The 18110-nt window shown below is 47.1% G+C and overlaps 1 protein-coding gene across 1 annotated transcript; it reads left to right on the forward strand.

The window, feature by feature from the left end:
• Positions 1 to 1670: 1670 nt before the first annotated feature.
• Positions 1671 to 17184, forward strand: MRAP (melanocortin 2 receptor accessory protein). Its single transcript, XM_081558360.1, has 3 exons — positions 1671 to 2254; positions 13500 to 13599; positions 16627 to 17184. Exons 1-3 carry the CDS (start codon positions 2149 to 2151, stop codon positions 16976 to 16978), a joined length of 558 nt encoding a protein of 185 aa, XP_081414486.1. The 5' UTR covers positions 1671 to 2148; the 3' UTR covers positions 16979 to 17184.
• The last annotated feature ends 926 nt before the right edge of the window (positions 17185 to 18110 follow it).

Here is an 18110-nt window from a genome sequence, read left to right on the forward strand (position 1 = left end):
ACCTTCTCCCCTATATTCGATCTGCGGTCACAAGGCTAGCTAACAAATGTGCTCATTTCCTGTAAAAGAAAACATGGAAGGAAAAACAACTTCACCTTCGAGTTTGGGTTTATAAATTAAAGTGAGAGGAAAAGCAAGGCCAACTGTCAAGGTCTTGGAGGTCTTTGTTAATATGAACATGTCATTGTTATCTCAGAGAGCTGACCTTGATGGGAGTATTAGTTCTTACTTATGTCAAAGGGGAAAACACTTTTTAAATCTGTTTTCCTACCAGGGAAATTCCATGGAGTTTTTAAAAGTCAAGATTATTACCAGAGCAATCAATGAATTCATTTGAGCAATCGGTGTTTTGTCTGAAGTGAAAATTCCAAGCTGATGAAATTAAAGTGTGTTCAATTGGAAAATGTATCAAGGAAGGGAGGGAGGGAGAAAGGGAAGGAGGAAGGAAGGAGAAAAAGGGGGAAGTGGGGAGGGGGGAGAGGGCAGGGAAGGAGGGAGGGCTGATGCTGCTATGCGTCAACGTGACTGCATCACCAAAAGCCCAGATATCTCATTAAACACTGTCTCTGAGTGTGTCTGTGAGAGTGTTTCACGTTGGTGTATAGCAAAAACCATCACAATATTGTAAAGCAATTATCCTTCAATTCAGTTAAGTTCAGTTTAGTTGTTCAGTTGTGTCCGACTCTTTGCTACCCCATGGACTGCAGCACACCAGGCCTCCCTGTCCATCACCATCTCCTGGAGTTTACTCAAACTCATGTCCATTGAGTCAGTGATGCCATCCAACCATCTCATCCTCTGTCATCCCTTTCTTCTCCCGCCTTCAATCTTTCCCAGCATCAGGGTCTTCTCAAATGAGTCAGTTCTTCATATCAGGAGGCCAAAGTATTGGAGTTTTAGCTTCAGCGTCCATCCTTCCAATGAATATTCAGGACTGATTTCCTTTAGGATGGACTGGTTGGATCTCCTTGCAGTCCAAGGGACTCTCAAGAGGCTTCTCCACCACCACAGTTCAAAAGCATCAATTCTTCAGTGCTCAGCTTTCTTTATAGTCCAACTCTCACATCCATACATAACTACTGGAAAAACCTTCATTTTGACTAGATGGACCTTTGTAGGGGACCTGAATTTATATGGGTTCACTGTCTACACCATCAATGCCCAGCTTTCCTCTGTCAGTGTAGACCTAAGTCAAGACTAGAAAGTCAGGACCTTGGAGAGAAAGTCCCCATGACGGTGTGTGTTTTGATTTCATCGCTAATTCTCAAAGGCTAAATTTTAGGGAGCTTCTCACATTTAGTCCTGCTCATTTCCAGTACTTGGAATGCTCCTCTTGCTTGCATCTCTGCTCTTAGAAAAGTGAGTGTACAACTTGGAGTCAGGCCCTGACCAGATGAATACTTGTCACGTTTGTCATCAGCCAAGGACTGGTGAACCCTGGGGCCCTATTTCCCAAGAACACAATCCATGCGGGTTCTTGACCTGGAAAACAGCTTCCCTAGTCTGAACAGAGGGAACTGATTGCTTGGTTCTTGGGAGAGCATATGAAACCTGGGACATGCACTCTATTGGAGCAGGGTGTTCTTTGAGTTTGATAAAGTGATGATGTGTCCATGAGAGAGGTTGCAAGTTCAAGGCTGACATCACTCAGGTTCCGCCCTCAGATAAGGAATCTAGGCCAGTGATTTGCTGCTTGCTTAACAGCACTAAGAGCTGCCTTAATGCAAGTCAAGGGCAGTGCCAGGCTCATGATTTGGTTCGATTAATTACTTAGGGCCCAAAGTGGTTGTCCTTTCTAGTCTTAGTCCACATCTTGTCTTTTGAGGGTCCCCAGGGGGATCTGTTTTCTTGTCCGGATGCTGAGGGCCAACCAAGACTTGCACAGGGACCTCAGGCTCCCGCCTTGTAGCTCTGTTTGTTTTGGAGCTGCATCAAGCCAGGCAGGATGGATCGCTCTACTCGAACTCTGAAGATGTCAGGCACACCACCCCCCTGACCTTCCTTCCAGCCCCACGGCTCTGATAAGTGGGCAGGCCTTGAGCCTGCAGACCCACAGACATACTTGGATGATTTTACACAAATCATCGGGGCCATCTCCTAGGCAAGCTCGGAGCAGCTCTGGAAGGGCCACTGGCCAGCGACGCAGCCATGGCCAACAGAACCAACACCTCTGCCCCATATTACAGCTACGAATACTACCTGGACTACTTAGACCTCATGCCCGTGGATGAGAAGAAGCTGAGAGCCAACAAACGTGAGTCCTGAACTGGGGAAGCTGGCCGATCGGAGGCTGGGGGTTGGTGCAAATGACTTTTCTCCATTCACTTATGAATCCCAACAGATATCATGGGAAAGCCAGAATGAGACTCAGAACTCACAGATAGAAGGGAATGGAGGGTGTATCTATTATCGTCTGTAATAAGTTGGAAACTAGCCTCCTGAGAAACTAAGACACTTTGGGAGCAGACTACACTGGTAAGATAGATTTCTCAATAGAGTTATATTTGTCTAGGGGTCCAATAAGCTAGATGAGTTTCTTCACACTGTAGATTTTGAGTTTTCTGTTGTCTCCATGAAGATGTGGGAGAGAGCTACTGTGTCCGCTTCTAAGATGTGTGACTTATTAATTCTTATTAAAATACCCAGCGATGCTTCATCTTCATGGTCTCAGGAAGGACCACCAGACAAGTTAACATCCTTTTCCTCATCTTAACCTGCCCAGTCTTTATCTCTGGAGTAACGCGGTAGTTTGTCAATAATCTTCTCTGATTATTCTAGTTACTCAGACAAGATAACAAGTCAGCTGAGGAAATAAGCGTAAAAACCAAAACAAATACAAAGTTCCGGGAACCTGTCCTCGCTGCCTTTCCTGAAGTCCCTTGGGTTTCAGGGACTTCAATTGTATTTCACTATAATCACATACTATGTCTGTCAAAAATAAATGCCGTCCTTAGAAGGAACAGGATGCTTCCCAAATGAAAAGAAACATAATCTGTTACAAACCAGCTCAAAACTGAAATTCATTTGGATGGTTCAGTTCAGTCACTCAGTCGTGTCTGACTCTTTGCGACCCCATGAATTGCAGCATGCCAGGCCTCCCTGTCCATCACCAACTCCCGGAGTTTACCCAAACCCATGGATGGTAATATTTAATAAAAGGAGGTAGATCCCTGGCAGGGCCCTTGGGGAAAGTCCTATAGAAGGTCTGATTAGGAAGTGTTCATGTTTCCTGTGCCATATCCACCTTCCAGAAGTGGAGGACTTCTGTTTCATGTTTGCTGAGGACTTCCTGTATCCATGACACTGTAGCAAAACTTTGGGGGGGGGGTGTCAATAGGTTTGGTGTATGCTTTCTGATTCGAGGTATATGACCATGAAATGAAAATGCAGAATTTTTTCACATACAACTCACAATAAGGAAGACATATACTAATAGAAAGTGGCAGATTTTAAATAAAAGCTCACTCACAGATATTATCAAAAGTTCAGAATTTCAAGATCCATGCTGACCTGGACAACATATAGATCTGCATTCAGGAAGGACTTTTTAAAATGAACACAAATTAAATAAAATTCTAGCTCAGCTTCTGACATCTCACTCATCACCTGGGCTCTAAAGCTAATCCCTGCTGCTTTGTGTGGGGGGACTATTTGCAACTTTAGAAGCTTAGAAAACACCGTCTCAATCTCTGCCCCCCACCCCTTACCCATAGACAACTTGCGTTTCTGGGGAAAACAGATGGTGTTCTCTAAATTGTGTGTGAGGTTTGAGATGTTCTTTTTTTTTTTGCACTTTGAACTAGAGTTGGACATTTACAACCTGGGGAGCTAGTTCAGTTCAGTTCAGTTCAGTTGTGTCCGACTCTGCAACCCCATGGACTGCAGCACGCCAGGCCTCCCTGTCCATCAACAACTCCGGGAGTTTACCCAAACTCAAGTCCATGGAGTCAGTGATGCCATCCAACTATCTCATCCTCTGTCGTCCCCTTCTCCTCCTGCCCTCAGTCTTTCCCAGCATCAAGGTCTTTTCAAATGAGTCAGCTCTTCGCATCAGGTGGCCAAAGTATTGGAGTTTCAGCTTCAGCATCAGTCCTTCCAATGAACACCCAGGATTGATTTCCTTTAGGATGGACTGGTTGGATCTCGTTGCTGTCCAAGGGACTCTCAAGAGTCTTCTCCAGCACCACAGTTCAAAGCTAGACATGAGGTCCAATAAGTTCTTTCTCAAACTCCCAAACCCAGTAACGATTATTTCAGTGAGGAATCTGGCCAGAGAGACCAGTCCCTGCCCCCACCCCAGACAACCTAGATTTTGAGGACTTTTGACATTCCCAGGGAGAGGCCAGGCTCTGTGTCCCTCCCATGAAAAGTAAGTGTCGATTGGTATTTTTATAGAAAGTATTCAAGTTATACATCTCAGGGGACTGGCTAAATAACTCTCCCATATCTACATACAGGCCATAGAAAACATGATATCTACAACTTGAAGAAACCCACCCAGCTTACTGGAACTCCAAACAAATACATTAAATGCTATCAAGAAATACATTTTAAGGGAATTCCCTGGTGGTCCAGTGGTTGGAACTGGGTGCTTTCACTGCCCAGGGTCCAGGGTTCAATTCCTGGTCAGGGAACTAATAAGATCCCATAAGCCATGTGGTATGGCCAGAAATAAACAAACAAATAAATAAATAAAGTTTTAAGTCTCATTTATTAAGAAAAAAGGAAATCCATCTTAAAAGAATATTCTGTCTCAAAAGTATCTTAGAAAGATACAGTGTCACAAAAGTGTCTTAGAAAGTTAATTCTAAATTTATCACAAAGGCTGCCAAATACCATTTTATACCCAAGTCCTAGATATCAGGAATCTTTGATATACACAGAGAGAGGTGTTTTTATGGGCTCGTTTATTCCTGTTTATGTTTCACATATCCCAGACTTCATGTCTTACCGGATTTTAATTTCTATTGCCTCTGGGAAAGAAATTTGGGGCTAGGCAAAACTCCCCATCCCCCCCCCCCACCTTCCCGGGGTGCTTGCACCTTGAATAGGTTAATTGTCTTGTTTCTTTTTTTTTTTCTGGGTAACCAGCCATGAGCCAGTGACTCTGTCCAGTCTAAGTACATGGACTCTTAAGCCTGTTGGCTGTAGTTTGCATCTGAACTCTGCCGCTTACTAGCTGTGTGTCTTGGGCAAGTAAGTTAGGAAGGCCAGGACAGATTCAGGAGGGAATTATATGGGTTCTAGTGCAAGAAGGGTTAAAAACTGGAGGCAGAGGACTTCCCTGGAGGTCCAGTGGTTCAGACCTTGTGCTCTCAGGGCAGGGGGAAGGGGTTCAATCCCTGGGGAACTCAGATCCTGCATGCCATGCGGCACAGCCAAAAATAAAACAAAAAATTGGAGGCAGTCTTTTCATTTCACCGTTAACAAGAAAAATATGGCAGATGGCAAGATGTGCTCCAAAGAAAAGTCAAATGGGAAAGGTGGTTAGGAGGGCTGGGGCCCGAGGGTGGAAGAAGTCTGGTGAAGGCCTCATCTGTGACCTGTGAAGAGGTGAGAGATTAAGTCTTAACGGCATCTTGGGAAGGAACCTTTTAGGAACACCAAGGGCAAAGGCTCTAAAGCAGAGGAGTGCCTGGCAGATTCCAGGAATGTATTTGGGGGAGCTACTTTTGGAAACTCTCTTTTTCTCTTAAAATGGAAACCGCTTTATTATTTCATAAGTCAACACAACCCATCCATCAACAGGGAAAAAAAAAAAATACGAGCAATTGATATGAAAAGACAGTAACAGAAGAAGCTCAAAGGGCCGAGGAACAGGAGAAAATGCTCAGTGTCACCAGGGAAATCTCCTGGGAAAGAACAAGTAGGTGTCATTTCACAACCGCTCACTCAGCGCGAGTTAGAAGGCTGATCTTTGAAGTGTCGGGGTAGGAAGGACAGCAATTAGTACCGCTAAATGCAGCTGACGGGATGAAACTTGAGTCCATCATTTGGGAGAGCAGCTTGGCAAGAACCAAAGAAGTGACAGATATTCACAGGGCATCAGGCAGAATCCCCTTCCTGGTGTCCACCTAGGGAACTGCTTGCATTTGTCCACCAGGATGCATGTGTTTCAGCGTTCGCTGCAGCCCTGTGTCTGACAGTCAGAAATCGGAAACGGCCTAATATCCATCAACAGGAGATGGGATACATGAATGATGGTTGTGTCACTACAGGCATGCTTAGTCACGCAAAACCAGAAATCTCCTTCATCCAAAGTCTGTGCTCCCGTATCACTGTATCACTTTTGTTTCTTGTGATGATCAGCAGAAAGCAGCATCAGGCTGTCTCAGGGATGCTCTGTTACTTGGCTTTGAGGGTAGAGTAAGGTAGGTGCGAGTCCAGGTGAGCCTGGGCAGAGGTCAACCACAGAAAGCAGGTGACCTCCGTTGCTGACAAATGCTACTTTCTCTCCTTGCCAGTTTCTCTGGGTTGACTCTCCATCCCAGTCAAACAAATCACAAACCATCACACCCCAGGTCTGTGCACATAAAAGACAGAAAGATGCTAGGAATGCTTTAGGCAGAGACAGAGAGGCAAAGCTTTCCCTCAGATTGCCTCACTAGAAGGTCGCCTGGGGCAGCGGGCTGACATGGTGAAAGCCAGACTGCGTTCGACTTATGTCAAGTAGAGAAACAGACAAAAATAGAAGGGAAAAATACCCGAGTTCATGTGTTAACCTAACAAGCAAGAAGGATTTTAAGATTTTTGTGTTCATGCCTAGACAGTGGAATTTATTCCGTCATGGTTGGATGGATAATTGGAAATATCTCAGGATGTAGACACATTTTTATGAGCCTTCAAAGCTGAGTTGAAGGCTGTGGGTTGCCCTTCCCCAGGGAAGGCTTGAAATCTGGTGTGTGATTCTGTTACAGGGACTTCTCAAAGACTGTCACCCATGTGATTTTCAGACATGGCTTCTCTTTCAAGGAAATGCTAAGAATCTCCCCAATACTGTCAAAAAGGTGAAAACCAGGAATCTGTCTCCTGAGACCCTGCCTGAAAATACTGATTCCACGTTTGATTCTGTTTCCTTTTCAGAGGCTAAGCTCTGGAGAAAAAAAAGACAACCCCATATTCCCATCTTACAGTGACAATACAGATAATGTTAACATGATGAGTCTCCCAATACTGGTTGAATGCTCCCTTGTAGGGAGTATCGAGGTGGATTGATTTCCCCTGGGTGGTGCCTGGCCTTACTGCTGTATTAGTTACCTCTTAGCTCAGTATGTCTTCTTCCTTTAATTACCAGTTAGAAAGAGTTTGTCATAGCCCACACCGACTTCTGCTGAGGCATTGCCTCTGGCAGCTTCAATAATAAGGCAGTCTGTTCATGTGCTTCTCCAACAGCTGAGAGAAGAAGAACAAAAACACGTCACTAACAAATCTCTTCTGAACAATCACTAACCAATTTCTTCTGAACACACTGAATAGACTTTAGTGTAAAGACTGAATGAAGGACCTATATATATATATAAATCTTCTCTTCCGGTCAGAGCGATCACATTCAGGTCATTGTTGTTGTTCAGTTGCTCAGTCGTGTCCGACTCTTTGCGGCCCCATGGACTTCACTATCTCTATCTTCACTTTGAGAGTTTGCTCAAACTCATGTCCATTGAGTCAATGATGCTATTCATCTCTTTCAGTCACAGCAAACAAGTTCAGGTTACAACTTTTTCTTTTTTCTGTTTTTGGTTGTGCTGGGTCTTTGTTGTGGCGCTTAGTTGCAGCACGCAACTGGGCTTCTCTTGTTGAGGAGCATGGGTTCCAGAGCACCAAGGCTCTCTAGTTTCAGTGGGCTTACTTGCCCTGCAAGTATGTGGGATCTTAGTTCCCCAACCAGGGATCCAGTGCACATCCCTTGCATTAGAAGGTGGATCCTTAACCACTGGACCACCAGGGAAGTCCTACAACTTTTATTATGATGTCTAAGTCTTCTGTAGATAGTCAGTGCCATGGATACAGCATAAGCGGTGAAAGCGATTTTTAAACAAAGATTGAGAATGTAATCTTGGAACAAATTTTCCATCAAGCTAGTCCCGTGTGGAGCTGCCACACTTGAATGAGTCTGCTGCTGCTGCTGCTAAGTCGCTTCAGTTGTGTCCAACTCTGTGCGACCCCATAGACGGCAGCCCACCAGGCTCCCCTGTCCCCGGGATTCTCCAGGCAAGAACACTGGAGTGGGTTGCCATTTCCTTCTCCAATGCATGAAAGTGAAAGTGAAAGTGAAGTCGGTCAGTTGTGTCTGACTCATAGCGACCCCATGGACTGCAGCCTACCAGGCTCCTCCGTCCATGGGATTTTCCAGGCAAGAGGACTGGAGCGGGCTGCCATTGCCTTCTCCGGGAGTGAGTCTGTCCTTCCTCAAAACCTGCTTGGGACTCATCCTTTGGAACTGACTTTGGTGGCCCTGACACATTCTATGAAATGTCCACAGTAATACATTATGTATTTCTTTGGAGGGTGGATTTGTTTCTGGGAAACAGTTTAGAATCACCCAGAAACCAGTCAGTTGAATGAAATTAAGCTGATTGGTACCAGTTGGGTATTGAAAATAAGATATGATCTCATAAAGTAGTAAAATTGGTGTGTGTGTGTGTGTATGTGTGTGTGTATCCTTGAAGGTAATTCCAACAGAAGAATTTATAAATGTTTGATCAACATAGGTATTTTAGGAAAATTTACATGACTCTACAATAGAGAGGACTTCCCTCGTAGCTCAGTCGGTAAAGAATCTGCCTGCAATGCAGGAGACCTGAGTTCAATTTCTGGGTCAGGAAGATCCCCTGGAGAAGGAAATGGCAACCCACTCCAGTATTCTTGCCTGGAGAATCCCATGCACAGAGGAGCCCAGCAGGCTCCAGCCCATGGTGAAGGCAAGAGTCAGACACGACTTAGTGACCAAACCACCACCACCACTGCAGTAGAGAGAGGATGATTATTTTGAAGGTCAGCATTTATTTGGAATTGTCAGTTTTGGTATGCTCATTTAAGAAGTCATTTATTGACTTTTGTACAGATTCAATGGAGAAAATTGGTTACATTATTGGAGTACCAGATAAAACAGACTTTGATTTCTCTCTCATATATAAGTTTGCAGGGCAGGGTGGTAGGTCAGCTCCATGAAGTCTTCAAGGACTGGTTTTGTTTCAGCTCACACCTCTGCCATCCCTGGGATGTGTCCTCACCATCATGTTCCAATCCTGGCTATAGCCATCACATCCATGTTCTGGGCAACAAAATGGAGTAAGGGAATACGAAGGGATGCATATGTTAGAAATCTAGCCATCTCTGCAGAACTCCTAGAAGCCGTCCTGCAAATGCTCCATTCACATCTCATTGGCCAGAACCTTGTCACATGACCATACTAACTGAAAGGGAGGCTGGGAAATACAGTCTTTATCTCAGGCAGCCATGTGCCTAGCTATAGGAGTGGTTCTATTACTATGAAAGCAGGTGAAGGATTGACAAGAACAATTACCTTTACTCGTAGCTTACGTTTTAGGGTGCTTGAAGGAATCAGCGATATCACTTGCCACAAAACCCTCTTAACAGAAATAATAATTTTAATTCTATGTACAGATCATTTCACAACCATTAAATGAGGAAATCCTGCTATGAGCATTGCGTATGCATATTACTTTATTTAATTTGCATAACAGCCTATATAACACGTGCTATTTTCCCCATTTAACCGATGAGGAAACAGATTTAGAGATGTAAAAATCTCAGATTGCTTGAGATCACAAAGCTAGGAAATAGTCAAGTCAGAATTTGAACTCAAAATCAACCTCCTCCAGGGTCTAGGCTCTTAACCCCATTATTATCCCCCAGGAAGGGAAAAATCTTGCAGTTAACTTGCTCCTGGGACTCTAGAGAAGAGGGAAGGGAAGGGGAGTTTTCCATGACTTGAACCAGTTTCATTGTCAAGCCAGTCTGGTGCTCGTTGTTGTAAAGACAAGCTCACGGCTGTTGAAACATTTCCCACCCTGGAGAAAGACAGCTCTTGCCCTTGTAACAAAATGTTCTCTTCACGCACTTAGGCTGACCCTTCAGGAGGGAGAGGAAAAAACCCTATTTTCTTGGCTGCCTTTTTCGAAAGCACATGATGAAAGAGAATGCAGTGCAGGAAGCGGCTAGTGTCTACTGTTCGCTCTTTTGGTCTGACAAAATTAAAATTTCTCTTCTCTGAAGACTCTGTGCTCTGGAAGAGGTATCATCTCATTTCCTGCTCAGCATCTGGAGATAATGACCAAGGGCTAGGACAGACAGAGTGAGCCTGGGAGAGGGGGAAAGGGCGTCTCAACTGCTCAGTTTCTGACGCTGTTTTCTTAGAGGCTCTGATGGAACTTATCTAGGTACCAAAGACCTCAAATCCTGCATTTTTTTTTTTTATGAAAGAAAAAAAGCATTAGTGTCTGCAGAAATCTGAAACTTCCTTAAACAATAGAACTCCCAAACCAAATTTCCTGAGAACATATATACTCTTATACTTTGAGGCTTAGACAATAAATTGTGACTGTTTAGGACAGAGTTGAATTAAAGCAGGTTCTGGGGAATAATACACAGTGAGCAGGCAAGGAACACTTTGAAAGTCAGAGGCTTCTTTTGATTGACATATACACACTACTATACATAAAATAGAAAACTAATAAGGACCTACTGTACAGCACAGGGAAATCTACTCAATACTCTGTAATGGCCTATATAGAAAAAGAATTTAAGAAAGAGTGTATATCGGGTCTGACTCTTTGTGACCCCATGGACTGCAGCCCGCCAGGCTCCTCTGTCCATGGAATTCTCCAGGCAAGAATACTGGAGTGCGTAGCCATTCCCTTCTCCAAGGGATCTTCCCAACCCAGGGATCAAACCCAGGTCTCCGGCATTGCAGGCAGATTCTTTACCACCTGAGCCACCAGAGAAGCCATGTGTATATGTATGTATGTATGTATGTATATAAGTATATATATATAGAGAGAGAGATGAATTCACTTTGCTGTATACCTGAAACTAACACAACATTTGGCTATATTAGGAATTTGCTTTGTTTGGGTTTTTATAGCATTTTTGCTTTCTGGAAGACAAGATGTTCCAGGCTCGTTTTGTAGATTTCTTATCCCAGATCGTGGATTTTTAAAAATTAAAAAAGAAGCTTAGTACAGACAGCAGCAACCTCATTTCCTATTTCCCAGGAGCCTGTGCATCCCCTTTAACAGTGTGATGCTCCAGGGCAGGCCAGCCATTTCTCAGATCAGGGACAGAAAGCAGAGAGAATGTGAGTCAGCCTGGAGGGCTTTGCTGTCCTTGCCTCTCTGCAGCGTGAGTGCCAACTCGCTGATACATTTCAAGGTGGTGGAGTCCATGATGCCTTTTGCCCGTACTGCATCTTTTCCTTATTACCTGTTTTTGACACTTTTAGATTTAAAATCAACTCTTTTAAGGTTTTAATTGCTCCCTCTAGCTGTCTTGGGTCATAGAGGGCAGAGGTAACAATTTTACTCAATGACTATTATTTACCCCACAAATGACTCAGACATCTCTAATCATTCATTCAATCAGTTATATGTTCATTTGTTTATCCATTTATTAGCACCTTTTCACCTGACTACATCGCAGAAATTTCTTTTGTTTGAACAGAACCCAACAGAAGGCAGGGCAGGACTAGTGCTGATGGTGTAGCAGGAGTGTTGAGGAGGATGCTGGTGGACAGATGCAGAATCCCAGAGGGAGTCAGCGATTTCTGGTAGGCGAGGTTGGCCTCCTCGGAATCCTTAACAGCCCCCAGCAAAGCCTGATTTGCATAGGCATGCCTGTTGATTACCATCCTTCAGTGGCTGCCTTGGGTCACACATATAGGTGCCTAGCATATCCCAGTCTGGGGCATCTTGTTCTGGGGGCATGAGTGTGTCTGGAATAAGATACTTGCTGACGCTAATTATGAAGCCAGTATGCTTCCCTGGTGGCTCAGTGGTAAAGAATCTGCCTGCAGTGCAGGAGATGTGGGTTCAATCCATGCGTCAGGAAGATTCCCTGGAGAAGGAAATGGCAACCCACTCCAGTATTCTTGCCTGGGAAATCCCATGAACAGAGGAGCCTGGCGGGCTACAGTCCATGGAGTCACACAGAGTTGACACGACTTAGCGACCAAAACAACAATAACTCTGTGTCCAGAGCCATAGAAACAAACAAGAGAAACAAACACATCCCTACAGTTCCCTAGCAACTTGCTGAATGTTTTGACCTGGAGCCCCGGGTAAAGGTACCTCCCAAACTGCCAGGTTCCACCAGGTTCTACCAGGGCCCAGAAGAGGTTGAGCATCCTTCCTGTTTTTCCTGTGTCTTTTCACCTCGAGCCACTGATACAGCCAGAGTGGTGGCTGCAATGGTGCTTTTTCCTCCTGCCACTGCTCCCCAGCTGGCCCTGTGCCCCAAAAAGAGAGGGACCACCTCTTTTCACCTCCAGCAGGCTGGCTGGGGCAGCCTTGGGTAACATCTCCACAGCCGGCCCTCCCTGGAGCAGGTTAGCAGCGTTGTCTGGTGCATATCATTTTTCTAAGTCTTGGATCTTGGGGTCTTTGAAAAGGTTCCCAACTGGGCTGGTCACCGAAGGCTCCTGGGAGGGGCTGCAGTCCTCACAGGGGAGGGGAGGCTGTCCTGCCACATGAAGTTGCTCACAGCACTTTCTTCTCCTTCCTGGGAGGAAAGAAGAAGGGAAAACCTATTCTCCGAGCAACAGAAGCAGCCAAAAATTCAAGTCCGGGGTGGGGGGTGGTGATGGCGTGGGAACCCAGTTTCATTTACTGTTTTTCTCTCAGTCATCACCCTAAACTGACCCAGTGACTAGTCGCTCTGGGAAAAAGCCAGGTCCCTGCTGCTTCTTTCCTTCCCAAGGTTATCATTATTATTTAATTGTTACTATTATTTTGGCTGTGCTGGATCTTCGTTGTAGTGCAACACTCTCTACTTCTGGAGCAGGCTTGGTGGCCCTGCGCCACATGGGATCTTAATTCCCTGACCGGGGATTGTACCCATGTACCCTGCATTGGGTGGTGCTAGTGGTAAAGAACTGCTCGCCAAGGCAGGAGACGTCTGAAACACGGGTTTGACCCCTGGGTTGGGAAGATCCCCTGGAGAAGGGCATGGCAACCCACTCCAGCATCCTTGCCTGGAGAATCCCATGGACAGAGGAGCCTGGAGGGCTACAGTCCGTGGGGTCACACAGAGTTGGACATGACTGAAGCGACTCAGCACACAGGCGTGCATACGGAGCACTGGAAGGCAGATTCTTAACCACTGAACCACCAGGGAAGTCCCTCAAGGTTATCATTGACGGGAAAGTCTTCTCACTGCTCACTTATTGAGAAGGCTTTCTCCCAGAGTCCCCGTTCCGCAGCACAGGGGGACCGTGGGGCATGTGAGGTCACACTGACGTCGACATGTATGTCCCCCGCCCACAGATTCGATCGTCATCGCCTTCTGGGTGAGCCTGGCAGCTTTCGTGGTTTTTCTCTTCCTCATCCTTCTCTACATGTCCTGGTCAGGCTCTCCACAGACGAGGTAAGGACGGGGGGGTGTGGCTAAACAGGGAGCCACTATGTCCGAGGTAGAATCCTCTTTGGCCATGAAAAGGAATAAAGCCTTGATTCATGCTACATGGGTGAAGTTCAGAAACACTGTGCTACGTGAAAGAAGCCAGACACCAAAGGCCACACATTGTGCGATTCTGTGGATGTGAAATGTTGCAGAAGAGACAAACTTATAGAGACAGAAGGATTAGTGGTTGCCCAGGGCTGGGGAGAAGCAAAGGAAGGGGTAGGGGGTTTCTTTCAACAATTGTGATAATGGTCTCACAACTCAGGGAACATACTAAAGATCACTGGATTTTACATTTTGAGCTTGATTGTGTATAGAATATACCTTGGTTAAGCTGCTGCAGATAATGAAGCCAACGTGACCCTGTGCCAATCAGGTCACTAGTTCACCAGGAAAGTGAAGGCCCTCATCTATGGCTACTTTCTGTTGTCAGATGCCTACCGTGTACATCCGTGGTTCAATTGGAGGCAATCCACATGTTCCAAGCAGTAATTAGAGCCGAGCTCATTAGACGTTCACTCTCCTGTGTTCATGCAGTTGGCCTCCCACACTCAATTTTCCTCTGGCTTAATCTACCCAAGACAGCCACTGCTGTCCTAAGAACAATGCTTCCAAAGGGTTCTATGCCACCTGTCTCCCTGCCATAGCTGATTGGACCAGGGATGGGCAACTAACCCAGAGAGGGTGACTGAGGGCTAGCTATTGCCTCCTGGAAATGTGTGGCCTGGCAGGATAGCTGGGCTCAGGAGGCACTGAAGTGTCCAGAGGAAGACCTGGGGGGCGGGGGTGGGGCGGAGGGCTGGGCCCCTATTATGGACCAAGTCGTGGGGAGTGGGAACCAGGAGTCAGCACAGGAAGCTGGGGGCAGGGAGAGGTGAGCAGAACTGTTCTGAGAAAAAGGGAAGAGGAGCCTCCAAGCCTCTGAGAGGACCAGAGGGCAGCCCTTGTGCCTGGGGGTGGGGTGGGGGCCCACGGCGGGTTCCGGAGGACCTGAGGATCTGAAGATGCATAGACTTGCCTCAGGGGCAGAGGGGGGGGTCTCTATTTCTTGTAGCCCGTCCCCCACCCACCCCGTCCCCCACCCACCCCGTCCACAGTGTCTCATCCTCCAGGTCTACACACACCAGGTCATTCTGGCTCCCCTCAGTCACATGTGGGAGGCGGGGACCAGCTTTGGAGCAACAAAGAAACCTGAAAGGCAAGTGAAGTCGCTCAGTTGAGTCCGACTCTTTGCGACCCCATGGACTGTAGCCTACCAGGCCCCTCTGTGCATGGGATTTTCCAGGCAAGAGTACTGGAGTGGGGTGCCATTTCCTTCTCTAGGAGATCTTCCCAGCCCAGGGATTGAACCCGGGTCTCCCACATTGTAGGCAGACGCTTTACTGTCTGAGCCACCAGGGAAATCCTTCAGTTTTCAGAACTCAGATTGAAGCTAAGCAGATTTTTACCCTCAAGAGATAACCTGATGGACCAACCAAAGAAATCACCTTTGTCTTCTCTTCTGAGGTGACCTGGAGCCAGCCCTGTGCTAAGGACCGTCAGCTCCCATCCCAGCGGAAGGTTCCAAGGTCCAGTGGGCACCTGGGGGGTCTCTCCCGTCTCCTGAGCTACGATTTTACAACAGGGCAAAACAATGATGCTGTTTTCTCCCGACTGGCCATGTGGCTTGCTAAACAAAACACTCTCCAGGGACTTTGTGACAGACAAGGAATGCTCATGTTGTAGCCACGTGTTCCAGGAAACAAACTCACTCAGGAGGACAATGCAGATAGTGAAGTGCAGTTTATTACACCGGCGGGCCCAAGACAGAGTCTCCCCTTAGCCAAGGACTCTGACCAGTTTTTTGTGAAAACCTTATATACCCTAAGTGTACATGCCCAAACTCACTTCCCCAAATTCCCTGAAACTGGTCTGAACAAAGGAAAAGAAAGATACAAAGTTAACCCATGATTCATATGCCTTAAGCCTAGGTAGTTAACAGTGGACCTAGGCCTGTGGTCATACCCCAGTAAGCATAATAGAATGTATGATTCTATTCGGTTGCACAGATAATTAGGGTATTCTTTAGGCAACGGAGAGTCCTGGGGCTCTTCCTTCCAGGGGCCTGGTTTTCCAGTTGGTATTTCGTTTCCATAGATACTGGGCAAATAGCTCAAAGTCCATAGTCTGGCCCAAGATGGGAGTCCTGCTTTCAAGATAGAGCCTGTTCTGTTTCCTCCTTCACTCAGGGAGGGCAAATGGGTCCTAAGTTAGATTTGGGAAAGAGAATACTGAGTTGCTTCCCAAAGAGGCATTCTTCCCACGCTGAAACAAAACAAAAAATATTGAACAAAAAAGATCGTGCTAGCATTGTCTGAGTCTCTCTGGAAAGTGGCCCAGCTTCCCTGCGCTTCCGTTCCTGGTCTTCTTCATTCATGTTACAGTTGTAACCACGTGTGAACTAGTTCTCTAGCTTAGACACCTATCAGCTCATGGTCTCCTCTCAGCCTGATGCCACGAGGCAGTTGTTAATGTCATCCCATGTCACTGATGAAACCGAAGGCAGGCAGACATGCCCACTGCCATGGCACCTCTTGGGCAGGAGGGTCTGTCCAGGGAGACTGGGTCTCTGACTGAGATACGAGTTGGCTTGAGGCACGGACACAAGATGAACTGCACTCAAACACGTGGGTGGACGGACGGTCGACCAGATCCCCCTCCGGCCCCCTGCCCACCAGCTGTGAATGGGCACACTGGGTCAGAGGGAAAGCCCCGAGGTCAAGGTCACCATGGAGCACTTCATCGTCTCTTCTATTTCTCCACCGTGGTGACCTCAGTGAGCCAAGCTGACCCCACCCCACCCCTGGGCCTGTTCCCCTGGCAGAGAGGCTCTGGCCTGGGGAGAACCTCCTCCTTAGGCTTTGGCCAGGCAGGAGGATGCGGCAGGAGGTCCCCAGGAAGGACTCTTCCCTGGGCGGCTTGGACGTCTTCTCTCATCTGCTCTGTCCACAGGAACAACGCCACCCAGCAGCCCCCAACATGTCCCTGGAGTCTTGGCCTCAACCTCCTGCTCTGCGTCTGGAGGCAGCCCCAGCACCCCAGGGCCCCCCCGGGGGACCCTGCAGCCTCTACTGAGCTCGGTCGAGGAACCAGACGCCAGAGCATCCCGCCCTGTCCAGTGGCTGCAATGGGAGAGCCCCTCCACCTCAGTGCCCCTGGGCCCACCCTGCTCTCATCTGGGAACCGGCCCTCGATGGGGACCCACAGGGCACCAGCTGACGTCAGCAACACGCCCAGTGAGCCTCCCCTGCAGACAGAACCTCTCGATGGGAGAACCAACACCCCAAACCCACGTGCCCTCTGAAGGCCTGTTTACGTAGCAGGACGGGCAAGTAGGTCAAGAATGACTCCACCAGGCGGCACGTGTATACATTTATCCTAGGCTGGCAACCAGGCCCAGCTAACTGAGGGAAACAGGCACAAATGTTGCTCCTTTTTATTTAGTGCACTTACCACTTATGCTTGCGTTGGGGAGGACAGAAAAATAAAATATATATGAAGATGAAAAAATATTCACTAATCTTTACTATGTCACCTTTTAGTTTCAGCTATTACTTCTGCAATAGTCTTTTTATTTTTTTTGCAATCGTCTTTTTATAACTGACTCTCAGTACTTCGGCAATATTCTTTTTATAACTGACTCTCAGTTCACTTGGCTGACCTGTACCTTTTTTAGGACACCCTTGAAAGGCCTGCCAGGTTCCCCTCCATGCCCCCACAGTGCCCGCCTGGCCAGGCTCGCTGACTGTGGTCAAGGGACCCAAGCCACACCTTCCATGGTGCAGCCAGGTCCAGCAGGCAGGGCCTGAGCCCAAGTGGCAGGGGGGTCCCGTGCTGGCTGTGATTTCATATGACCTGAGACCCCCGAAGGACCTAGTTCTCTAGGGCCTGAAAGTTTCCTCCTGGCAAATTGTCTAGAGCCAGCAACAAACCACGAAGCCCACAAACCCCACCCCACCCCATCCCAGGTGACTGAAAAATAATTCTGCCAGGTGAGGGCCAGGCTTGGCCTGCCAGACCCAGGGGCAGACCCAGGGGCGGTGGGTTAGAAGGGAAGATGGAGGAAGGGACACTGATGGGCTCCAGAGATGCACAAAGGGAGAAAGGACCACATAGCCTTTCCAACCTGAATCTAAACATAGCATTCTGGCTTCAAAATATTCTAAGACTACCACTGTGGGTATTTTGCAGGGGAAGGAATAGGAGAAGTGAACGCTCCTTGCCTTCTAGATGATCGGCCTGACTTGTAGGAAGGGAATAAATGCACAGACCATTACTCTTGTCTTGGGAAGAACCTTAAGTCGTATATTAAAAAAACCCCCCAAAACAGGAAAGAGTCTGAACAACACTGGAGGGAAACAAAGGTATAAATGCTTAAGCTGAAACCAAGCCATTCCCAGAACTATAAACGTCAGATGGTTAGTCGCTCAGTCATG

This window comes from Giraffa tippelskirchi, chromosome 2 (genome assembly GCF_054371585.1).
Source record: "Giraffa tippelskirchi isolate mGirTip1 chromosome 2, T2T-mGirTip1v1.2.pri, whole genome shotgun sequence".
NCBI classification, from domain to species: Eukaryota; Metazoa; Chordata; class Mammalia; order Artiodactyla; family Giraffidae; genus Giraffa; species Giraffa tippelskirchi.

Coding starts and splice junctions, on each gene's coding strand:
- MRAP (XM_081558360.1), top strand. CDS start 2,149: ATGGCCAACAGAACCAACACCTCTGCCCCATATTACAGCTACGAATAC. Junction 2,255..13,499: donor GAAGCTGAGAGCCAACAAAC/GTGAGTCCTGAA, acceptor CCCCGCCCACAG/ATTCGATCGTCATCGCCTTC. Junction 13,600..16,626: donor TCAGGCTCTCCACAGACGAG/GTAAGGACGGGG, acceptor CTCTGTCCACAG/GAACAACGCCACCCAGCAGC.